The 22,197-nt window shown below is 32.1% G+C and overlaps 4 protein-coding genes across 18 annotated transcripts in view; 1 reads left to right on the top strand and 3 right to left on the bottom strand.

Annotated features, from left to right (window-relative positions):
• Window positions 1-2: 2 nt before the first annotated feature.
• LOC145318769 (vacuolar ATPase assembly protein VMA22) lies at window positions 3-4,065 on the bottom strand. 6 transcript variants are annotated; one of them, XR_013879503.1, is made up of 7 exons: window positions 3,916-4,065; window positions 3,262-3,398; window positions 2,547-2,671; window positions 2,089-2,276; window positions 1,199-1,293; window positions 680-798; window positions 3-565 (listed from the first exon to the last, which is right to left on the bottom strand). XR_013879503.1 is itself a non-coding variant. In XM_080160301.1 (7 exons), the coding sequence occupies exons 1-6, from the start codon at window positions 4,051-4,053 to the stop codon at window positions 741-743; spliced, it is 741 nt and encodes a 246-aa protein (XP_080016427.1). In that variant the 5' UTR covers window positions 4,054-4,065; the 3' UTR covers window positions 3-565; window positions 708-740. The 6 variants fall into 6 exon arrangements, 3 of the variants coding, with proteins under 3 accessions (XP_080016427.1, XP_080016428.1, XP_080016426.1); XR_013879504.1 differs by having other exon boundaries at window positions 3-538; XR_013879505.1 differs by having other exon boundaries at window positions 3-463.
• Window positions 4,059-20,691, bottom strand: Mau2 (Mau2 sister chromatid cohesion factor). 2 transcript variants are annotated; one of them, XR_013879502.1, is made up of 19 exons: window positions 20,557-20,691; window positions 19,922-19,995; window positions 18,699-18,761; window positions 18,134-18,221; window positions 17,196-17,301; window positions 16,959-17,019; window positions 15,372-15,487; window positions 14,946-15,050; window positions 14,710-14,827; window positions 14,505-14,593; window positions 13,939-14,001; window positions 13,279-13,471; window positions 12,898-13,024; window positions 11,920-12,001; window positions 11,343-11,505; window positions 6,185-6,285; window positions 5,807-5,871; window positions 4,450-5,420; window positions 4,059-4,207 (listed from the first exon to the last, which is right to left on the bottom strand). XR_013879502.1 is itself a non-coding variant. In XM_080160299.1 (18 exons), the coding sequence occupies exons 1-18, from the start codon at window positions 20,622-20,624 to the stop codon at window positions 5,324-5,326; spliced, it is 1,779 nt and encodes a 592-aa protein (XP_080016425.1). In that variant the 5' UTR covers window positions 20,625-20,691; the 3' UTR covers window positions 4,059-5,323. The 2 variants fall into 2 exon arrangements, 1 of the variants encoding a protein (XP_080016425.1); XM_080160299.1 differs by having other exon boundaries at window positions 4,059-5,420.
• On the top strand, window positions 9,376-11,087 carry LOC145319859 (uncharacterized). Its single transcript, XM_080162262.1, has 3 exons — window positions 9,376-9,438; window positions 9,696-9,877; window positions 9,987-11,087. Exons 1-3 carry the CDS (start codon window positions 9,376-9,378, stop codon window positions 10,903-10,905), a joined length of 1,164 nt encoding a protein of 387 aa, XP_080018388.1. The 3' UTR covers window positions 10,906-11,087.
• Window positions 20,670-22,197, bottom strand: part of LOC145318766 (uncharacterized) — a 17,279-nt gene continuing 15,751 nt past the window's right edge. The window contains exons 26-28 of one of the 9 annotated variants that reach the window (XR_013879499.1): window positions 21,824-21,932; window positions 20,935-21,400; window positions 20,670-20,795 (exon numbers count right to left, since the gene is read on the bottom strand). Coding sequence is in view for 7 of the 9 variants with exons in the window: in XM_080160292.1 (XP_080016418.1) it covers window positions 21,867-21,932 (66 nt within the window). In the remaining 2 variants the exon portion in view is untranslated. Of the gene's footprint in view, window positions 21,401-21,823; window positions 21,933-22,197 lie in introns of all 9 variants that reach the window. The other 8 variants (XR_013879501.1, XM_080160292.1, XM_080160294.1 and 5 more) reach the window with 8 other exon arrangements.

Raw genomic sequence — 22,197 nt, 5'->3', positions numbered from 1 at the left:
AATAGTATTAACAATTTATTTTAGATACACAATATTTGATAAAAAATCATATAAATTTTCAAATTACGATCACAGAATTAATCAAATAAAAGCTCTAGAAAAAAAACACAAAATTATAATATTTTTTGATCATGGAAAGAAAACGAAGTATCGGGTTTCGTCGTATTTTGACAGTAGCTTTTCTCCTATTTCTATCATCATTAACATTTGCCTAACCTAAAATAACATAAGACGAAACACTTTTTCTGGTGATTCTTTTTTTTTGAAGTAGGTAATAGAAATGTTTTTTTCATTTTATGTTCTAAATGCTCAAACTAATCACAAACAACAAAAAAAAAAATAGGTAATATATAAATACAAAATACAGGGAATAATCAACAATAGAATAAAACTAACTCGCTGATGCTATTTGAATCATAAAATCCTAATATTGATCAGAAATATTTTAACATAAGAAAGACGACTATTATTAAAAACAAATAGTAGAACAAAACGGAGTAATTCATCCCAGTATGGCTTCCAAACCGATCAACATCCGCTGGATTGGAACAGGTTTTCAGCCATACTGAAAAATCATACGTAGCATCGTATTACAGACAATTTCCCAAGAATATTTTTTAAAATCATAAAATCATTACCAGTTTTAATCTCAATTCCTCATTGTAATATCCGCGGAAACCTGTCTATAATACGATGCGATAAGTAACTATTTTCTGACAACAGTAAAAAATATTGTTAATTTAAGATGCTGTAATTTCAGTTTTCAGCTGTTGAACCTTCTTCTGTTGTTTAATTTTTCTGAAAATAAAAAAATATGAGCGCATTGATAATATTTATAAGAGGCTAAACAATTAAAAATGAAGTTTTCCACAGGGATCTAAAAAGATAACCCAATGAATAAAAAATTGATGTACGTACATCCAAAATTCTGAAACACAAAATTACCCTAGTATTACTTATCAAAATACTAGCGACTGCGCGCGTAGCATCTAGGGTATTAAAGCTAAGAAACAAAATATCCTTGAATCATACCGGGAGGCCTATGTGAAAATCCCTAAAATCGAGAACTCGTATGGCTGAGTAGTTCTAGAAATCTTAAACTACAGACAAACAAGTCTTATAACTATATGTAATAGGATATTGACAGTTTATTTTACTACTATGAATAAATCACTCCAAAGTCCCAACCCCATCTTACCTTTTGAGGAATCTCATTTTATTCTCCATTCCCATAATTTCTGACTGAATATTTGCTATTTCAACAACAATGTCCAGGGCTGACTGGAAACACTTCTAAAATATAAAATAAATAAATTGGAAGCATAATTCAAAAGTTTACAACATATTTGGTACTTCCACTAAAAATGTCTCGAGCACTGAAATCCCCAATAAAATAAATTGAAAATAAGGAGAAAAGGGGGGTCCTTTTCCTTGTCAAGTCCCATACATGTGGAAGGCTTCGAGGTCTATATAAAAAAATAAACAAAAACAAAGAAAATCAAACCTGAAATTTTTATTTTAATTCAAAATAAGCTGGAGGGGCAGGGTTTCGGATCCGGATCTGGATCCGGATCCGCAAGGATCCGCATTTTTTTGCGGATCCGGATCCGGATCCTTGGACTCAAAAAAATGCGGAAAAAATGGAAAAATCTGCCTAAATTTATATAAAATTTTAGACATTCTCTTGATGAGAGCCAATCTTTAAGGTTTAGGGTAAGACTTGAAAATTAAAAGTATTTTTGACTTCGAATTAAGAATAAATATTTTTTGAAAGGTTTGGTGATTTTATTTTTATTGTCAAGGATCCGGAATCGGATCCGGTAGGATCCGGATCCGGATCTGGATCCGCACTGACAAAATTTTGAGGATCCGGATCCGGATTCGCAAAAAATCAATGCGGATCCGAAACCCTGTGGAGGGGAGTGGAGGTTTCTATGCTCAATTTGACACTATGCGGGGAAACCGCCACAGGTAATTTTTACAGGTAAGAGAGAACCTTATCGAAAGCATCTACTCTAGAGATAGACACATACTTTAACTTGTAAAGTAACTTCGCTATCAAAAAATCTGGTTCTAACTATACTATACCTGACTGCTCTTAAGTGAGGCGGGAGGCATAGCCGAGAACCATCTCAACGGTTCATTCATGTTCTTCTTGGGAGTTGGTTTGTCAACCTTCTCTTTGTTGTCAGTAGCAGCATCTTTCTTGTCAGTGGTAGTAGCATCTATCTTCTTAATATCTTCTACACCACTACCCTTCTTTTCAATTGTATCTTCTAGAAAAGTCAATAATAAAGGAAGGGTAGGAACAGGGAAGGGATTGGTCCCAAGAGTTTATAAACATGTTAACTCTTTTGTTGGCTTAAAAACTTTTGGGACTATTATTAAATCTAAATGGGCTAAATTTAAACTAGAGTAAAAAAACTTTTCCATCACTTATTTTCATTAACAGGGGTTAGTTTTGTTTATCATAATGTAAATCATGGAGAGCTCCACTTCTAAAGTTATTAAATATAATTTTAAACAAATGAAAAACTTTTATTCACCATCAATTTTTGAAGATTGTTTTCTTTGGCGTAAACCAAAGTTCTCATTTGATGCAGGTTTTGTTGGAGTGCCTTGGCTTGTATGATGGTTCAGGGTATAATAACTGTACTTTACACCATTCTCACTAATAAATATAAAAAAATATAATTTTTGGGCCAATTTGGAAATATTACAATAGGTAGGTATTAATATATTTAAATAAAATAAGAAAAAACATAGTTACAGAATCTCCGTTTGGGGGAGCTTTATTAATATAATTAATTACCTTAGACACTCTTGTTAGTCTAGAGTTCTAATTGGTTTAATTGTAGTCTCTATTTAATCCGCTTGGGGGAGCTTTATTAATTTAATTACCTCAAACACAATCTTATTTATCCACAGTTCTGATTGGTTCAATTGTAGTTTCTGAATCCTCCGCTTGGTGGAGCTTTATTAATATAATTACCTTACACATTCTTGTTTATCCACAGTTCTGATTGGTTCAATTATAGTTTGTAAATCCTCCGATTGGGAGAGCTTTATTAATATAATTACCTTACACATTCTTGTTTATCCACAGTTCTGATTGGTTCAATTATAGTTTGTAAATCCTCCGCTTGGGAGAGCTTTATTAATTTAATTACCTCAAACACAATCTTATTTATCCACAGTTCTGATTGGTTCAATTGTAGTTTCTGAATCCTCCGCTTATTGGAGCTTTATTAATATAATTACCTCACATATTCTTGTTTATCCACAGTTCTGATTGGTTCAATTGTAGTTTCAGAATCATCCGCTTTGGGGAGCTGCAATGCACTGATGGAGGTTGACCCCATTATGTACCTGGCCTTTGCCATGTCCATCCATCCATTCTAAAAAATAATAAAAAAATACAGATCACAAGAATTCATGAAAGCTATTGGTAAAAAAAGTATCTAATAAAACATAAACATGAAAAAATCTATTTTGCAATGTTTTTTATAAGAAAACAGCATTACTGATAGACAGAGTAAGGTAGGCTAATAGTAATCAAGAATGGTAACATCCATAATTGACGAAGCACAAAAATTAATGGGTGTGAATACGGACAAGGAGATTTAAAGAGCATTTGTTAGTAAAATACAAGAATAGACAAACAGATACAGAAATATAAATTACAAAAACGATGCTCAAACAACTGAGAAAATCACATTTCCCATATAGCGTTACAGATTGACTTACTCTCTGTAATATAGACGAACAAAATAAATTAAACAGTAGCTTCGCTTCTTAAAACAGGTTTTAACTTGTAAGGACAAAAAAGTACAAAGATTAAATTTTAATACACTAACTTACAGACAAAACCTAATTATAAAGTAGCCACGCTGCTACTAAAATTGATAAATGTACCTTAGTCATCTGTTCTAATCTGACTTTAGCCTCAATAAGCTGTTGCGCAAGAACGAGCAAGTCAACAGCAATGTCGGACAGCTCACCATCATGATCAACATCAAGCAACTCAAAATCATCCGTCAGTTTGTCAACCATTTTAATTCTGATAATATTAATATCATAGTTAATTTTGTGTTTAAGGGTAGTTCTACAAAATCTTTCATTTTACATAGCAATGATAGTTTTATTCAAACGTAACCACGATTTTTTTTTATTTTACTACATTTATTGATTATATGAGTATTATAAGCTATTTTCCAGTATGGCCAAAAAACCGGTTGTTATCCGCTGGATTAGAACCGGTTCTTACCTATACCAAAAAATTATGTTAAAGACAATTTTCCACGAAAATAAAAGTAAATCATAAAATTAATATCAGTTTGGTTGGCCCAGGACTTCCGCCAATCCTTGCAAACTTAACTGGAATTAATCTTACAAATTTACATTTTACTATCCGCAGAAAACTGTCTATAATACGATGAGATAAATAACCATTGATGAAATTATTTTTACAAAAAAAAATACAGGGATAGGAAACTATAAGATAAATTAATCTTTCCACCCCCCAAAAAAGTTTGGTAAGATAAATTAATCCATCATTAACCTATCCCTAAAAATATAAAATGTTACAAAAAAGTTAAAAAAATAAATTAAACAACAATACAAATAAATATAAATAATAATACTGATAATTTAATAAACAAAATCAAATTAAAAGTCTAAGTTTCTTACATTTTTAATTTTGAGCCTCTAACAAAAAATAAAAATATTTACTTAAAATGATTTGATTATGGAAATGTAGGAAATATTTTATTTAATTTTACAGTATAGCTTTGAAACTTATCAATATCTGGTGGATAAGAAATGGATCCCAGCCATACTGAATGAACTAAATTGTTTTTAAACTTTAATTCATTCATCTCGTTTAAAATACGACAAAATTATTAATCGCATTTTCGTAATATTGCACATACGGGAAAAAGAATTCCAAATTATTATATCAATACAATGATCACACGACAAAAATTGTAATTTATACCCTCTTTGTCCCCGAAGGGAAGAGAGATATTTCAAGTTTTGTTTGCCATATGATCAAACATTGACAAAAAGTTTTGAATACCAATTCCAACATGTGATCAATATTACGAAAATATGTTAAATATCTATTCTAGAACTATTTTCTCCCAATCTCTATTTTCTTTGGGAACAGGACTCCCTTTTTTTTGGAGGGGGGGGGGGGGAGATAGACCCATCCTTAAATTTCTAGTTTCTTGGGAGTGGGAACTCTCCTTTTATCCAGAGTATAATATTATGTTCAGGTAGCTGGGGAGGGGGGGGGGGGGAGGGAGGAGGTGACCCCTCTTTTCTAGTTTCTGGGGAGTGGGAACTCTCCCTCTGTCCATAGTATGATATTATGTTCAGGTAGCTGCGTGGCTGCGAAATCATCCTGGGTCATGGCATTCCTACACAACCAACAGTTTTTTTATTTACAAGTAAGGTATAAAAAACAAAAATCTAAAGAGATATGAAAAAGTCTAATATATATGTGATGTACATCCCTAATGATTATATACAAAATTACCTCTTCTGTAGATTAGAATTAGTGGTTGAAAAGTTTGAACTAACCAACCGATCAAAATTCAAAGTCCGCAAAGTTGTTATACCAACGAATAAGAAAAAATTATGATAAAAATTTTGGGGATTAGGTATTAAGCCTTTTATTTGTCAGTCTTTGACTGGATGGTTTTGAGCTATTTTAAGCTACCAAAGTAAAAAAGAATCCACATGATTTCAAATGTTTCTTTTTTTTCAATGATTTAATATTAAATACTTGCAAATAAAAAAATGCCTAAAGTTGTTTAGTTGGCCTTCCACTTCATGTAGCTTTGGGTTACCCTCCATCTGATAAACCTCCTAAAAGATAAGGAATATATATTCCAGTATTGCTTTGTATTTAGTAACCAGTGGCTATGCCCCTAGCATCTAGAGGCTCTGTTTTCGAAGTGGCAGAGAAGGAATTGAAAAATAGCTTAAACTTTTAAAGAATTAAGACTTAAAATGAAATAGCCTAAAACCATCACAGGACCTTTGTGACTCTTACATAAAACAGAGAACCCGATCTGATCAGTACTTATAGATATCTTAAGCTTCAGACAAAAAACATTACTTTATATAATTAGATAAGACAGTCCACCCTAATGTAAATATTAAGATAAGTAATGTTTACCTTTAAGATTGCAGTACACCAAACTTGTACGGCTAGGTCAGGTACTTTGCTAGCTAGCTGGAGGGCAGGGGTTACCATGTTATTACTCTCCTTCAAAACACCTAGATATATTAATAATAAACAAAATTGTCCCCTCTGTAGATTAAATTGTTGGTTAAAAAGTTTGAACACAACTAGTTAAATCATGGGACCAATCAATTAAAATTTAACATAAGAACCAGTCTAATTTACAGTCCAATGTCTTCACTTTCAAATATCAATTACATCTTTTAAAATAAATTTTTTTTTCTATTCCTAATATGAAGTAATATGTATATGAGTGTCTAATAAGCTCTCACCAAAAGTTAATCCCTTTAGATAGGTAACAATTTTGTGAAGTTATTATTGAGCACAGGGAGGCTTTATGCTATTTTGTTGAAGTAAGGAAAGGATTTGAGTAAGAATATTACCAAAACTATAGCTGTTTTTGAAAGGATTGAAAAGTATGAACATCTAAAAATAGGATATTAATCACTTTGTTAAAGTCTAAGATACACAAATAAAACTTAATTATACTACTTCAGATCTATTTTTTCCAAGAAGATTAAACTGATCAATATCTTACAAGTGTTTTTTTAAATATCCACACATCAAATATAAACAATGAAAAATATATAAAAAAATAAATTCAATGAAAAAATTATTATTATGAAATTTTTTGGTCTTTTTCTTTGAATGTCTTATTAGAAAAAATGTATAAGTAAACATTTGATCATGACTTTACTACATGATTAAAGAGTCTAAACATTGTTTATTTTAAGTGTTATTCATATAACTTAATCATTTTTCCTGTTATACAAAGTACAAGCAAACCATATTTCTAAATAATATTAAAAGAAGTATAAATACATATATTCATAAATACCGAAGCAATAAAAGGCTAAGAAAATTAAGATGAAGAAGAAAACAAATACAAGTATAGAAATTGTAATTTACAGAAGAAAAAACTTCTACTTTATATTATACTAGCGGCTACGCCCCTAGCCTCTAGGGGCTTTGCCCCTAGAGGTGATAAAAAAAATTAAGGTGAAATTCGTTAAAGGACCAAGGAAATATTCAGCCAAATAAAAAAAATTAAAAAAAATAAAAATGGGGGGGGGGGGGATTTTTTTGTTTTTTGGGGGGTTGGGGGTGTCCCACCCCCCAAGAAAATAGCTTAAAACCACCACAGGACCAATAGGTATATACCCTGTAGAGTAGAATCCGATCGGCTCAGTGGTTACCGAGATCTTAATGGACAGACTTACGGACAGACAGACATCGTTCTACTTTGTATTATAGATGGATTGCATAGGTATAAAATTATAATTATAAAAATTATTAGTTTTAAGAAAAATTCCTGGTTTGGAATGAGTTGAACATACAAACTTTTAATGTAGTCAACTTTGCTTTGGGCAGTAATACCATTAAATGAATAAAATTCTTTATGAATATCCACTTAGAATTGATTATTCATTTGAATAAAAAGCTCTTCAACACTGGTAAATTAGAGGTAATAGTTTTCAATAATTTGATAAGCTTGTATTGTAATGACATACTTAAAGCTGAATTCATTGCTCATTCTAAATTAGGGTTGTATTGGTAATTTTATTATGGCAGTCTTAAAAGAATCAGAGATTTTAAAGAATGACATGACAGATGATAATTTGATGTACACTCCCAATGATGGTAGATTTGATTAAGATCATGGTTGAAAAGTTAGAACACTGCTAGTTTGTACAACCCAATCAATAATCAAAAACAGCACCCAAATTTTTTAAGGAAAAGAAAGAAAACAATAATAAAATATTTGGTATCATTAAAATTTAACAGTTCAATATCCTTTCCCTCCTATGTTAAAATATTATGGGGTAAAGACTAGACCAATCAAGAAATTATTATATATATTTGGATACCTAAATCACCAATATTACCCTACAAGTAAGTATTAAATATTAACCCTTAACGGTCGGGGGGGGGGGGGCGTTGAACGCCCCCCCATCCGGTTTTTTCTATCTCATTTTCTGTGTGTGAAAGATGAAGAGCCCAAACTGCTTGACTTTTTAAGTATGGGTATGACACATAACTGAGAGTTGAAATTTTTTGAATATCTCCATCCTGGCGGGCACAGGATGCCAGCAAACCTGGCAGGGTCATCCAGGTAAAGAGCAAAAATATTTTTTTGACTAAAACAAAGCATTTTATCATACCAAAATACTAAAAAATCCTCTAGTAGTACATCCTTATATAAAATACAGGTGTTCAAGTCACTTTCAGGTTCCAGGTATGATCCTGCAGGTCCTGATCCTCCAGGTCTCCAGAAATCTTTAAAAGGCTCCTGTGGCCGTAATTTTTGACTTAGAGACTTCAAATTTTAAACTTAAGCTTTTCTTACATGTCTACATAACGTATTAAAATTTCATGAAGATCCGCCGCCGTTTTCTCGCCGACCGCCGACTGCGGCGGCTGGCAGCTGCCAAGTACAGCTGGGGCCGCTGAAACTTATATTTGATATTTCTAATGTAAAATTTACATAAAAATAAACATTTTCTGGAAAAAAAATTTTCTTCTAGCTTCAAAAATAAGAAAGTTACAGCCGTTTGAAATTTTTAAGTAAAAAAAGACCTAAAAACAAAGGTTGTTAAATAAAAGGGTGAAGGAAGCGAAAATTGACTTAGACTTATAAAAGGTCGGAAATTCATTATCAAACCATGGACTTGCACAAAAATTTTTAGCCCTCTAGCTTTAATAGGAACTGAGATAATAAGGGGGGGCCTTGAACGCCCCCCCCCCCCCCCCGACCGATTAAGGTGCGGCAAGGGGCCCGACTGTAAGGGGTTAAGTATTAAGTAATATTACAAGTAAGATTAAATAAGTCATTCCTTTGCCTTATTTTTCATTTTTAGCTAATGTTGAAACCTCTAAGTATTTGACATGGCCAGGGACACATTGATAGCACTATGTCATATTATGAATCAACCTTCCCCTTTATCCTAAGTTCTAAAATTCAGCTTCTATAAAATTTAACTGAGTTGATTTGTCACCTTCTTTTCATAACACAAAACTTTTATACATTTTTCTTTCCATTATTTGTTTAATGATCACTTATTTAGTTCATGTTACTCTAAATATGTCTACAAGTACAAAATGAATTCACATGGTTTTAACCAATAATGAGCATTGAACTTTGTTCAGTAAACTCAGGACCACCAGCAAAGATGGCAAGAACTAAAGTTGTAAGGTTTTTGATAACCGCAGTTCTTGTGTTTATGTTTTTCTTTCAGGTCTTTGTATTTTTTTCATTAATAGTTTAATTTCTATGGCAATTTAAAATTAGTTGGAATACCTAGATAGTTGAGGAACATTTTTCTTCTTATACTTTTAGGACAGTTATTGTTTAAGGGATTTAAATATCTGAGTTTTTGATGGGGTAAAAATTAAAGAAAACACTTTTAGTTAGCCAATTGTCATTAACCTCAATTGCATTTATTAGGTCCAGATATCTGTCCAGAAACTGTATGCAAATGACACCATCGATTCAACGTATGACATCAACATATCTGACATCAGTCTACCTTTCATCACCATCTGTCCAAGGGACCAATACAACAAGTCCAGGGTAGAAGGTTCAATGTATGAGATGCCCCTACTTTTTGTTGTTGGAATACCAAACAGGTAAAAATGATTCTATATTTTAGAAAAACTGATCTTATATTATATTAAAATACCTAGGTATGTAGTCATAAGTAATGATATTTCTGAAATTCAAAATTATTCCTTTTAGATATCCATTCTGGTGGGAATACCTGGTTTCTTGGGGCCAATACCACAACCTCACATTTTCCCAGATGCTGGACAACATTCTGGATGTAGAGAATGTAATGGAGATATATCAACCATCAGATGTTCCAAAGAATAAGACCAACCTTGAAACAAAGACAATCTTCATTCCCAACATTGGTAGATGTCAGCAGATCACAAGATATGACCCACTCAAGCTGATAACCATTGAAATATTGGGTGAAAGAAGAAATGATCTAGATATTTTTATAACCGATTCCCACTACTCAACAAACTACAATCTGGATTATGACTCGCATCATGGGGATCCAATTCGTATACACATGGAATCCAATGAAATGTATTCGTATAACATTGAAATTAACAAGGATGACACAAGAAACCCTTACAAAGAAAGCAATTGCAAGGATGCAACCGATAATGAATATGAGGCATGTGTTGATGGAAATCTTTGGGAATACGTGCAAAGAAACATGTCCTGTAACCCACCCTGGCTTAGCAGTCACCACCAATGCAATGAATCCTTCAGGAATATTTCTGTTTATCAATTTCTAGCCGATGACTTTCAGGAGAAGATAGTTGAAGTTCTGTTTGAATACAGGAAGAACTTTGCTGAGGAGAAATGCAAGAGGCCCTGTGTGGTTATGACAAACCATGCAAGACTGAAGGGGAGAGGAGCTACCAAGTTTGGTATATCTGGAGCATACTTGGAATTTAGCCCCAAGGTGTCAATGAAGTCAAAAGTAAAAGCATATGATACATTCCAGTTTATCATAGATGTTGGTTCATCCCTCGGTCTATGGATTGGCCTGTCTGCTTTAGGTCTCATGGAATTTGTGCTCATGTACATGTACAAGTTTCAGGATGTTGTGCAATCACAGAAATCTCATCAATTTCCATAAGGTGATAAATGAGTCTGATTTATTTCAATAATTAGTATTAACATAGCTGTGCTGTCAATTTGTATGTCTATGTATGTATGTGTGAATTGTAAACCTATAACATATACTTTATTTATCTATTTTATCAATTATATAATATATATATAAAAATAAATGCTATTTTATGTTATACAAAGCAAAAATTGTTTAGTTATCATTCTAGGGACTCTAGTCCCAAAATGAAATGAATATTACCTGAACTTTTGTTGATTTCTGTGGTGGTGGATGTAAGGATGTATGTAGTACTACAATATTTTAGTGTTTATCTGCCAATTTCATTATTGGGGTTGGGAATCAAATAGACAACCTCACCAACCATTATTTTATTACCTAAGGCATCAATTAAGGTTTAATCAGACTGACAGGCTTACAAACTAAATAAAAAACTTAAACCTCACCTTGAGTAAGAAAAACATGTCCCAGAAGGGCCAGACTAGTGGCCAGCAGCCTGTTCAGGTCTTCAGCAGTGGACATCTTCAGTGTCTCTCGCAGGTACCTCTTAGCCTCCGACACATTGTTGGAGAAGTAGGCACACAGGCCGTGGATATAGTATGCAGCTGCCTGACAACATACAGTAAAGTTAATATGCTTATAAGCAGCGCAGCAAAAAGAATTCAAAGCTGTTTTGTACTGTACACTAATGAACAAATGAAACACGGTTTAATTTTAGAAAAACAAGCATTTGCAGCTATTAATTGAAAAAGAAGGTGGTTTCCCTGTAAGCGATTAGTCGAGCATAGAACCGTCTCTCCCTCTTAAAGAAAAATTTTTAAATAAGAGGGTTGGAAAGTAGGAAGTTTTTATTTGTTAGGTCAGATTAGGTTTGAAATAAGACCATAGGATCAGTGCTTAATAGGCACATTTTGGAAAAGCATAGAAATAAATGAAAGTTTAAAATAAAAAATGGAATATATACAGAATTACTATAAGTCAAAAAGGAATAGTAGTAGGTCAACGGAAGAATAAAATAATGACCTTGAGTCCATGTGAAGAGCTGGGCAGAGAATCAGGAGAGATGCGAGGCATTAGACCCTGGAATTCAGGAATCCTGTTGGACCTGAAATAATTTATTTTAGTCAAGTGCAAAAATATTATTTATTAGTAGCGTAGCTACACCCTAATTCACAATGTCTGTCAGTCTAAAAAGTTTTGGAGGAGTCTGTCAGTTATCATACAAAATATAAAAATACGTGAGAAAGGTTCCATGATTTTTTCAACAATAAATCTTATTTTTTTACAAATGCTCTTTAAATCTGATTTGCTCTATTCCTAATCATAATTTTTTAACTTTGCTACTTATGGATGTTGCCATCCTTATCTTAAAATCTAAATAAAAGCTTCTCAAGTATAAATAAAAAATAAGTAAAATCTTGTTTAAAATATTGTAAGTAAATGCAACAAATAAAATTGCTCATTGTGTAGATTTTAATTATTGTTGGAAAAGTTTAGACATTGCTAGTTTGTATCACGTAATCAAGATTTAATAAAAGTATCCTAAATTTTAACCTACTAATAAGAAAACGTCTTTTACAGCTACACAATAAAAGATAGAATCAGATAAACAATTATACAGTATGTACAGTGTGTTTTTTTTTATGAGAACTTTTTTGAAAGCAATTTTACCCCACTTATAGTTGTCAGAATTTAATAATTAATGGCTTATTTTCTTCGTTTTTAAGGCAATTAATAGAACACCAAAAAAAATATTTCAGTTTTTATCTAAAAAGTACAGTAAAATCTAAAATTCAAAACTTAGGTGTCAACATCTAAAAATGGTTATAGCGCATTTTTCTTATGTCTAAATCTTCTACCTTTTGCAAGAAAAAAAATTGGATTTTCTGTAAATGAATTTTGATTGGTTGTAATTGAGTGTCCAAACGTTTCAACCAATAATTATAATCTGCTAAATTAGATCCCTGCTAATATCCTCTCTCTCCCCTCCCCTGATAATACCTGAGATATACAATTGCCAGGTTTAGGTTGGCAAAGCTCCAGAGTTCAGTTTCTCTGGAGGTCCGCAGGGCTGCGTTAAACTGGGCTTCCGCGTCGTTCAGACAATTCTGAGACATGGCGTACAATCCTTAATAATAATAAAGTAATAGGATGTCTATCTGTCTGTTTGTTTGTACCGAAAGATCTCGCTAGCCGCTAAACTGATATGGTTCTCCTTTACAGGGTAGCTTCTCATAGGTCCTAGGAAGGTTGATAACTATATAATAAAAAAAAATAGCTTGGACGTCCTTGGAACATATACTATTGTTATCATTAAATGGGCATACAAAAACAGTTTTTACTCAATTGACGCTTACCGTTTTCCCACCCTAAAAGCTTTACCTAGCAGGGTATGTAGTTGAGATCTGTGGTTCTGCATGAGCATGGGATTACCCTCCAGGAGCGTGCATAGGATTCTGATGTCCCGTACTGCACCAACCTTCTTTCCTTGAACTATTCTACATTGAATAATATGCTCCATAAACATGACATGGAAGAAAGATATGAGAGGACTGTTGGTCTGCTGGTAACTTTGCTGAAAAAAGAAAATTAAGTTAAAATCATGTTTCATAGGGAGGGAGAGGACATGAGTCCCCAAAGTTTTATAATAACATTTCTTATTCGTTGACTTTTCAACCTTGAGGACTTTTATTGAATTCTAAATAGTTGGTTCATTAAGTTAAGTGTCCAAACGTTTTAACAACTAATTGTGATCTACAGAAGGGGTAATTTTGTGTATCATTGAGGATGTACGTGCATCAATTTATTCGGCTATTATCTTTGGATCTCTGATAAAATTTTCAGTGATGTGCATATAGATATATGCAATAACTTAGGTAATTTGTGTAAAAGCAATTTCTTTTTTGATTCTGATGTGGAATCTTAAGTATAGAGAGCAAGAATTTATGCTTCTTTTGTTAATTTTACATGAAGAAATTTGAGCTCCAGTCATTGAATTCTTGTATACTAACACCCTTCAGAATTTAAACAAAACAAAAATACCTGTTTTTGAATTTGTTGGATTCCCTTTTCTGTGTATTTCTCCGCTTTATCCATATTTCCACCCTAACAAAAATATAAATTTCTAAAATGGGGGTCATTTTTTTCGCGTTATTCCGGTAAGTTGGGTGCAAGCTTCCAGTCAAATGCGCTTATTAGTTCAAACTAATCTTAATTATAACCAAATGCATAATGCATGCGTGACCCTCTTTATTAATCTAAAAGGAGCTCCAATGAAAAATATCATTAAGAATTTTATAGAATGTCTATAATGAAGATTAAATCTTAAAGAATCATAGAACAAATGATACAAAGAATTCTATGACAATATGCTTCTAATCATCGAAAACATTTATGATTGGATTAGATATAACTCCATCAGGAGACAAACCCCCTTTATAAATCTGTTCATTTTATACAATACCAATGAATACCTATTATTACCTAACCACCACGATATTTGTATCTTCAGGAAATTGTAATATATTTATGTAACTTAACTTAAAATCATGCAAAGAGCTCAACACAGGTGATAACGTGATATAATTTAATATACAAAGAGTATATACCTGCATACTGTGCATAACAGTTATGAGATAAACCAGAATACACAATTGGTCATGAGATAACCATAGAAACTGGTCATATGGGTTGTTCTGATAATAATTTTAGATATTAATTATTAATAAAGAATTATTTAAAAACAAAAAAATAAAATAAAATACAGAGGATAGTTTTTGAGATGAGTAATCATTTTAATATCTAAAAATTCCTTGGCAAAATTAGCTTCTTTGGGGAAGTCAGGCGTGGTGATGGTTAGAATTGATGTCTGCAGCTGCTTCAGGATACCTTTGGACGATTTTACTTGGCCCACCATCAGATAATAACAAACCTTAAATATTAAGATTATAAGGGATATCATTTAGTGATAGATCAATGAAGGAAAAGCAACTATCTTCTAAACATTCCCACTATATCAGCCCATTGTCCCCTTTCTCTCTGAATTGTACCTGTAGAACAAGATAGTAGATGAGTAGGTATTCTTTCTGAGCCTGGACCAGTACTGGATCCTCTCCCTGTCCGCCAGAATTCCAGTTCTCGATTTCTGGACTCACCTGTACATTAACATAGATAACATTAACATAATGTGAAGTACATAATTTTCACTTGTTGAAATGGTTTGCAATCTGTGTAGAATTCATTTAATACCCATATTTGCGACATTTTTTACTAGCACATAAACACAAAATAATATAAAATTTAATTTTTAGGAGGGAATTCATTCTACTTTGTATCATGAACAGCAAAAGTAAACATATTAATAGACAAAGTACACAGACCAGAGAGTAGAGAAATGTTATAGAGTAGCTGAACTATTGAAATAAAAAATTAAATTAACCTGTTGCTGAACTATTGAAATAAAAAAATAAATTAACCTGTTGCAACAACGGGTTGGCTTCAGCAAACTTCTTCTCAGCCAGGTAGAGCATTGTTTTAGTCAGCATACACAGACATGTCATGTACCTGCTCTTACTTCTACTATATTCTATGCCTAAATATAATTAAATTACAAGTAGCCAGGTAGAGTATCGTTTAAGTCAGCATACACAAATATGTCATGTACCTGCTCTTACTTCTACTATATTCTATGCCTAAATATGATTGAATTACAAGTAGCCAGGTAGAGCGTGGTTTTAGTCAGCATACACAAATATGTCATGTACCTGCTCTTACTTCTACTATATTCTATGCCTAAATATGATTATATTACAAGTAGCCAGGTAGAGCGTGGTTTTAGTCAGCATACACAAATATGTCATATACCTGCTCTTACTTCTACTATGTTCTATGCCTAAATATGATTATATTACAAGTAGCCAGGTAGAGCGTGGTTTTAGTCAGCATACACAAATATGTCATGTACCTGCTCTTACTTCTAATATATTATATGCCTAAATATGATTAAATTACAAGTAGCCAGGTAGAGCGTGGTTTTAGTCAGCATACACAAATATGTCATATACCTGCTCTTACTTCTACTATATTCTATGCCTAAATATGATTATATTACAAGTAGCCAGGTAGAGCGTGGTTTTAGTCAGCATACACAAATATGTCATGTACCTGCTCTTACTTCTAATATATTATATGCCTAAATATGATTAAATTACAAGTAGCCAGGTAGAGCGTGGTTTTAGTCAGCATACACAAATATGTCATGTACCTGCTCTTACTTCTTCTATATTCTATGCCTAAATATGATTAAATTACAAGTAGTTAGGTAGAGCGTGGTTTTAGTCAGCATACACAAAAATGTCATGTACCTGCTCTTACTTCTACTATATTCTATGCCTAAATATGATTAAATTACAAGTAGCCAGGTAGAGCTAGTTTTAGCTGCTCTTACTACAACTATATTCTATGCCTACTAATTACAAGGTCTACTGACTTAAAACTTGACTTGCGAGTATATTAGTAAATATTAGACAAAAATTCTTGCAAAAAGACACGCGTACATTTTTAAAATTCAAATTGCGCGGCTTGTGTTAATGGTAGAAAAATGTTACGCATACCGTTAGAACCGCTATGAACTGTATTTTTTGGAAATATAAGAACGGTTCCTGTGCTACAAATAATCTAGGAGCTAGGTGGTAAAATGTCCCAAAATTTACTCGCAAGTGAAGTTTTAAGTCAGTTGGGACATTTTAACATGTAGCTCCCTAACTATGCGTAGCAGAGGAATCGTTCTTATATTTCCAAAAAATAGACTTCTTATTGGTTCTTATGGTATGCGTAACATTTTTCTACTATTAACACAAGCCGCGCAATTTGACTTTTAAAAATCTACGCATTTTTTTTGCTCACCCTTTACATTTAAGAAGGTCTAAAATCTTGTAAATTGTAACAGACAAAGAATTAGGAGCCACCGTTTTAGAGGTCCTTGGCACAATTCGAAAAACGAGAAATCATTAAAGATTTTAATTGGTGGAAAAGGTAAAATGCGAAACTATTCTAAAGTGTACCTGATTGTAGGTAGCCATGGGCAGCATCATATTCCTTCAGCCTCAAATGGATACTCGAGATCTTAATAGACAAACATTTATTTAATTATCAATCTTATATACATGTTTGTATTAAAACATAATTGTCCATCAAACAAAATTTTATCAATTTATCTCTATTTCTATCACTGTCAGACTATCAGTCTATCTATAAGTCCATCTAGTTATCAATCTATCTATCTATCCTTACAACTATACCTGGAGTAGAAGACGGATATGCCATTGTGGACAGTTCTGTGAGAGCTGGAGGTACCTTTCCAGAACCTGCCTGGCGTTGCCAAGGTTTCCATCCCTTTCATACATCCTAAAAAATGGTTAACAATGGACCTAAAATTATTCTGGTACCCAAATTTTAAAGATAGGTTATCAATTTTGTTGGCTTAAAAAGTTTGGGGGATAAACATACATCAATAAACAATAAATATGATCTTTTAAAGGGAATAATTTATTAATCAATTTATACTCCATATTCTTATCCCTTAAGATCCATGAGTTATTGCGTTCTTATGTATAAAAATAAGATACATAGGTACATTTTTAAAAAAATTGGTTGTTTATTATTTTGATTTGATTAGGTTGTATTGGGAACTGAACTGTTAACTATGAAAGCGGCAGTTTTTTACAGTAATTGAGAAGAAATTAATAATCTTTTATCCTATTACTGTGTTATTATGCTCAAATAAATTTATTTAGGCACTACAGAAAGTAAAAGTCAGTTTTATTTTATCAAAAATCGTTTGCGATTATTGATAGTTAAAATATGCAATTTGTCATCAGTACCATACTGTAATATGGAATAAAACTTGTTTATAATAATAATCAAATCACAATGTTTTAAACTTTAAAGTCATTCATAAGTTTTTCCTTTTTTTAAAACAAATTATGATATTTGTGTTATCAAATATAAAATAAGTTTGACGGTAAAATGACTTAAGACTTTTATAATTTATAATTATAAAATTTTTAAAATAGGTACCTAGCGTCAGAATTATGAACTACATAAATAACAACTTCCCCCTTCCAATAACCATAGGTAAAAAAGACATAAAGACTTAATTCAAACGATTTTAGGAATACTAAGCTTTCCAGGAGATTATATCTACTTGTTACAGAAATCATTAAGCAAAAAAGCCTACCTGGCAATTAGTGAAGCAGCCTCCAGTTTGATATCCTCTTGAGAGATGTTGGTGCCTATATAGCAGCTCTGCTCCAAATGGTTCTTGGCTAGGAATAAAGAAATATCAAAACAAAACTTTTCAAAATCCATTATATTAAAAATGGGTAATTATTATAAAGAAAATATCAATATATTATTTTAATGATCGGGGGAGGATTATTTTGCTTTACCTTACCCCATCCCTAAATAATTGAAGAATAAATGAATGGATATATAATATATTATTACTTGGATGTTACACAAGATTTTCATGTTCTTTAATCAAGTGCAACTCGCAGCGAAAACCCTCGTCTACCCCCTTTACCCCATCCCCTCTCATCTTTCCTGATGTATTAATATATGAGTTTCATGTTAGCTAACTAACGACAATTTTCCCCTATCATAATATCCATGAATGAATATTACACCCATTAATAAATTAAACTTATCTGAATCTTTTTTGTTTGTATCAAAGATATCCAACATCTTGCCTTATCCCCTCCCTTCATACTGGATGAACAAAGTGACCAATAAATGGATCTTACCTAAATCTTTGTTGTTTGTATAGATATCCAACATCTTGCCAAGTTGCAAATGAGTTTGAGCCTCTAAGTATAATAATAAAGTAATAAACTAAAGCAAAAAGTTTAAGGAATGACATCATTTCATTCCAATAGTATTCATGTAACATCTATTAGTAGCGAAGCACATAAAATCATGGAATGGACAAACGAACATAGTGAGTTATAAAGCAGATGTTCAGTTGTCATAACATAGAGATTTTAACATTCTTCGAAAAATATCACATTCATCTTAGAGCGCAATGGACTGAACTATTGACAAGGACGGAAAAAGTTAATTAGAGATTAGCTTCGCTACTAAAAATAATTTATCACCGCGAGTAGCATCAGCAATCAGTACCTAATTATTTTGTTCTTTTTTGTTTGTTGAAATCCAAAACGGACGTTCTATGGTAGTTCGGATAATAAGAGATTCTACATTGATAAGATTTAAAGTAAATCCAAATCTAATAAACTAAGAAATTTTCAAAATCATATGGCACAGTCCACTCGAAGCGACAGTAAGAGAAAAAAATTTCCCAGACATAAGTCCAACTGTTTCTAAAATGTCCCAATGAACATATAAATTTAGTATAAAAGACTTGAAATCTTAAAACGAGGCCTTTCTGAGAAAATTAGATTTGAAAATTTCAAGTTCAATTTTCACCCCCTAGGAGTTACCGAATAATCATGACAAGAAAAACAAAGATTGTTTATTTAAAATTTTGAACAACTTTGCTTTTATGAAGTCTTTCATAAAACCTCTCTATATATGATTTATTTAAGGCTGTATTTCCGTGACCTTAGCAAAGCAACTGATAAAAATGGCCATTAATTAACTCCCTTCAGGAGTGGTTTTATGAAGAACTTTATAAAAGCAAACTTATTCAAAATTTTAAATAAATAATCTTTGCTTTTCTTGTCATGATTATTCGGTAACTCCTAGGGGGTGAAAATTGAACTTGAAATTTTCAAATCTAATTTTCTCAAAAAGGCCTCATTTTAAGATTTTCGTTTTTCCACTAAATTTATATGTTCATTGGGACATTTTAGAAACAGTTGGCCTTATGTCTGGGAAATTTTTTTTCTCTTACTGTCGCTTCGAATGGACTGTGATGGGGACTAGTGTAAGAAACATCCCAATACCCCATCCCTACCTGATGAGTTATACAAAAAGCATGTAAAAATTATATGATTCTAAAGCCTACCTATTTCAGGGGCAGGTTTGAATGAGAAGACAGCTTGTAAGCATCGGACACTCTCTCTAATATTGTTCTTTTGCCTAAAAAATATTTTAATTATATAGGACAAAGTTTTGAAAAGACAGAGGTGAAAAGAATCAATTTATACCCTCAATGTTGACAAAATTACCCCTTCTGTAGATTAAAATCATTTGTGGAAATGTTTAGATACTTCTAATGCGAACCAATCAATAAAGATTTAATGAAGCCAACAAATAGAAATACTAACATTTTCGGTACCAGTGTAATTTACAGTCAATGAAATGTTTTTGTTTGTTCGTTAAGATCTTGTGACCCTCTAAACCGATCTTGTTCTTCATTTAAGGAAAGCTTAATGCAGGTCGCGGCATTGTTTTGGACTATCTTATTTTTCCATCATTCCTTTATACTTTGGCCGATAATGATACACAAAATTACAGCCTGCTGTAGCGTAAAATTATTGTTTGAAAAGTTTGAGCATCTAAATTAATAAACCAAACAATCAAAATTTACTAAGTCTACAAGGTTGTTAGATCAACGAATAAGAAAACTTTATGATAAAACTTTTGGGACTAGCGTAATAAACAGCCCATTGTTCCCTCTCTCTCTCTCTGGAAGTTTACCTGAAATTCTCCGCCATGCCCAGAAGGGCCAGATACCAGGGCTCCGATCCTTGCCCGCCAACCTGCATTTTTCACTATTATATAGAGTAGCTTCGCTATTTTTCTCAATGTTGTCTGCAAGCAATAATAATATAGGTCACATTGGTAAACTAGATTGTTAACAAATACTTATGCATAATGAGAACAAAAATTTGCAAAAGGGGGGATAAGATTATTGTAGAAATTCAAAATCTATGTATCTAGAACATTTTTAAAATATGTTTGCATCTATTTAGCCTATTAAAATATTTACCTAGCGGATTTTTTCTTTTACTTTTGATCGATTTTTTTCCTTATCATGATTTTAAAAACACTTTGAGAGTATTGTGCCCTAGATACTTAGATTACGAGTTCTCTGTTTAAATAATTCCCTCCATTTTTTATATAAGAATTTAACAAATGAAACAGTGACAGAAATACAATTTTGTAAAAGGAATAATACTTAGTTTGTAACATTTCAAATTTTCTAAAAAGTTGCTTAAAAAATAATATGTAGTAATATTTTAAATTTTCAATTAGACAAGGATAGGTTAATAGAGAATAATTTATATCCATACTTCAATTTAGGACATAAAAAGTCTGCTATTAATTGCCTTAATTAATAGATTAATTTGTCTAATATTTAAACTCCCTAAAGAAAAATTAATGTAATTTTTCGGTTAAAAAGTTGAGCTTGAAAAGATTTTTTTTACAGAATTTAAATAGGTACCTAGGTAACTAAAAGAAAGTATTATAAAAAATATAGGTTCATACATTGAATTACATCTGAAGTTTTTATAAATACATAGTGGTAACAAAGTGAAATCTGTAATTTTAAAATTGGGTCAAAAAAAGATGGGGAGAGAGAGATAGAGTTGGATGAAAGAAGGATATATACATATATAGAGAGAGATAGAGTGATAAAAGAGAGAGAGAGAGAGAGATAAAGAGAAAAAATAAAGAAAAGGAGAGCGAGAGAGAGATATTGATATTATATAGACTAAAAGCTACGCCCCTAGCATCTAGAGTTAAATCTGAAAATAAAATTGCCTAAACCATCACAGGAAAAACGTGAATAAAAGATTATCTAAAAATCGGTTCAGCAGATATTAAGATCATAAGCTTCAGACATAAAAATACTTACTTCTTTATATGATAGGATAGAAAGAGAAATTTAGAAATATATTTAATTTGTGATGTTTCAAATTTGAGAAGGGGGGGGGGGGGAGGGGTAAACTTAAACAACCACCTTTAAACGCTAATAATAAAATTACAGATTTATCTTATATTGATTAAGGTTTCATGAGGTCATTCTTGACTATCTCGTACACCATTCTTCTTCGGAAGTAGGGCATGTCCTAGAAAAATAAGAATCATAGATAGATTTTCTCTAGCTCTCTTGAGACAGCGTGTCAGTTCATAATGTACTTTAAGATGGAGCTGGCCCCAGTGGCTTATACAAAAGTGTCTCGTTCTACTCCATGACTACTACTATGGCTACACTACACATACTCATATATTTGATCTTCTTAAGGGATTAGACAATGGATGATAAATTGATGTTTCTCCTAAATGATGATTAACAAAATTTATCTATCAGTAGATTAAAATATTTGATTGAAC

The sequence above is a fragment of the Acartia tonsa genome, chromosome 5 (genome assembly GCF_053477335.1).
Source record: "Acartia tonsa isolate MP-2025a chromosome 5, ASM5347733v1, whole genome shotgun sequence".
In the NCBI taxonomy this organism is placed as follows: Eukaryota; Metazoa; Arthropoda; class Copepoda; order Calanoida; family Acartiidae; genus Acartia; species Acartia tonsa.
This window is presented reverse-complemented; position numbering and strand designations above follow the sequence as displayed.

Excerpts from the sequence above, each read along its gene's own strand:
- LOC145318769 (XM_080160300.1), bottom strand. The coding sequence starts at position 4,053 with ATGGTTGACAAACTGACGGATGATTTTGAGTTGCTTGATGTTGATCAT. Across the intron at positions 1,294-2,088 it reads CCTCACTTAAGAGCAGTCAG|AAGTGTTTCCAGTCAGCCCT; the intron begins GTATAGTATAGT and ends TTTATATTTTAG. Across the intron at positions 799-1,198 it reads AAAATGAGATTCCTCAAAAG|AAAAATTAAACAACAGAAGA; the intron begins GTAAGATGGGGT and ends TTTTATTTTCAG.
- Mau2 (XM_080160299.1), bottom strand. The coding sequence starts at position 20,624 with ATGCAGGTTGGCGGGCAAGGATCGGAGCCCTGGTATCTGGCCCTTCTG. Across the intron at positions 17,302-18,133 it reads GCTGCTTCACTAATTGCCAG|GATGTATGAAAGGGATGGAA; the intron begins GTAGGCTTTTTT and ends ACCATTTTTTAG. Across the intron at positions 15,488-16,958 it reads CCATGGCTACCTACAATCAG|GCATAGAATATAGTAGAAGT; the intron begins GTACACTTTAGA and ends AATTATATTTAG.
- LOC145319859 (XM_080162262.1), top strand. The coding sequence starts at position 9,376 with ATGAGCATTGAACTTTGTTCAGTAAACTCAGGACCACCAGCAAAGATG. Across the intron at positions 9,439-9,695 it reads AGATGGCAAGAACTAAAGTT|GTCCAGATATCTGTCCAGAA; the intron begins GTAAGGTTTTTG and ends TGCATTTATTAG. Across the intron at positions 9,878-9,986 it reads GTTGTTGGAATACCAAACAG|ATATCCATTCTGGTGGGAAT; the intron begins GTAAAAATGATT and ends TATTCCTTTTAG.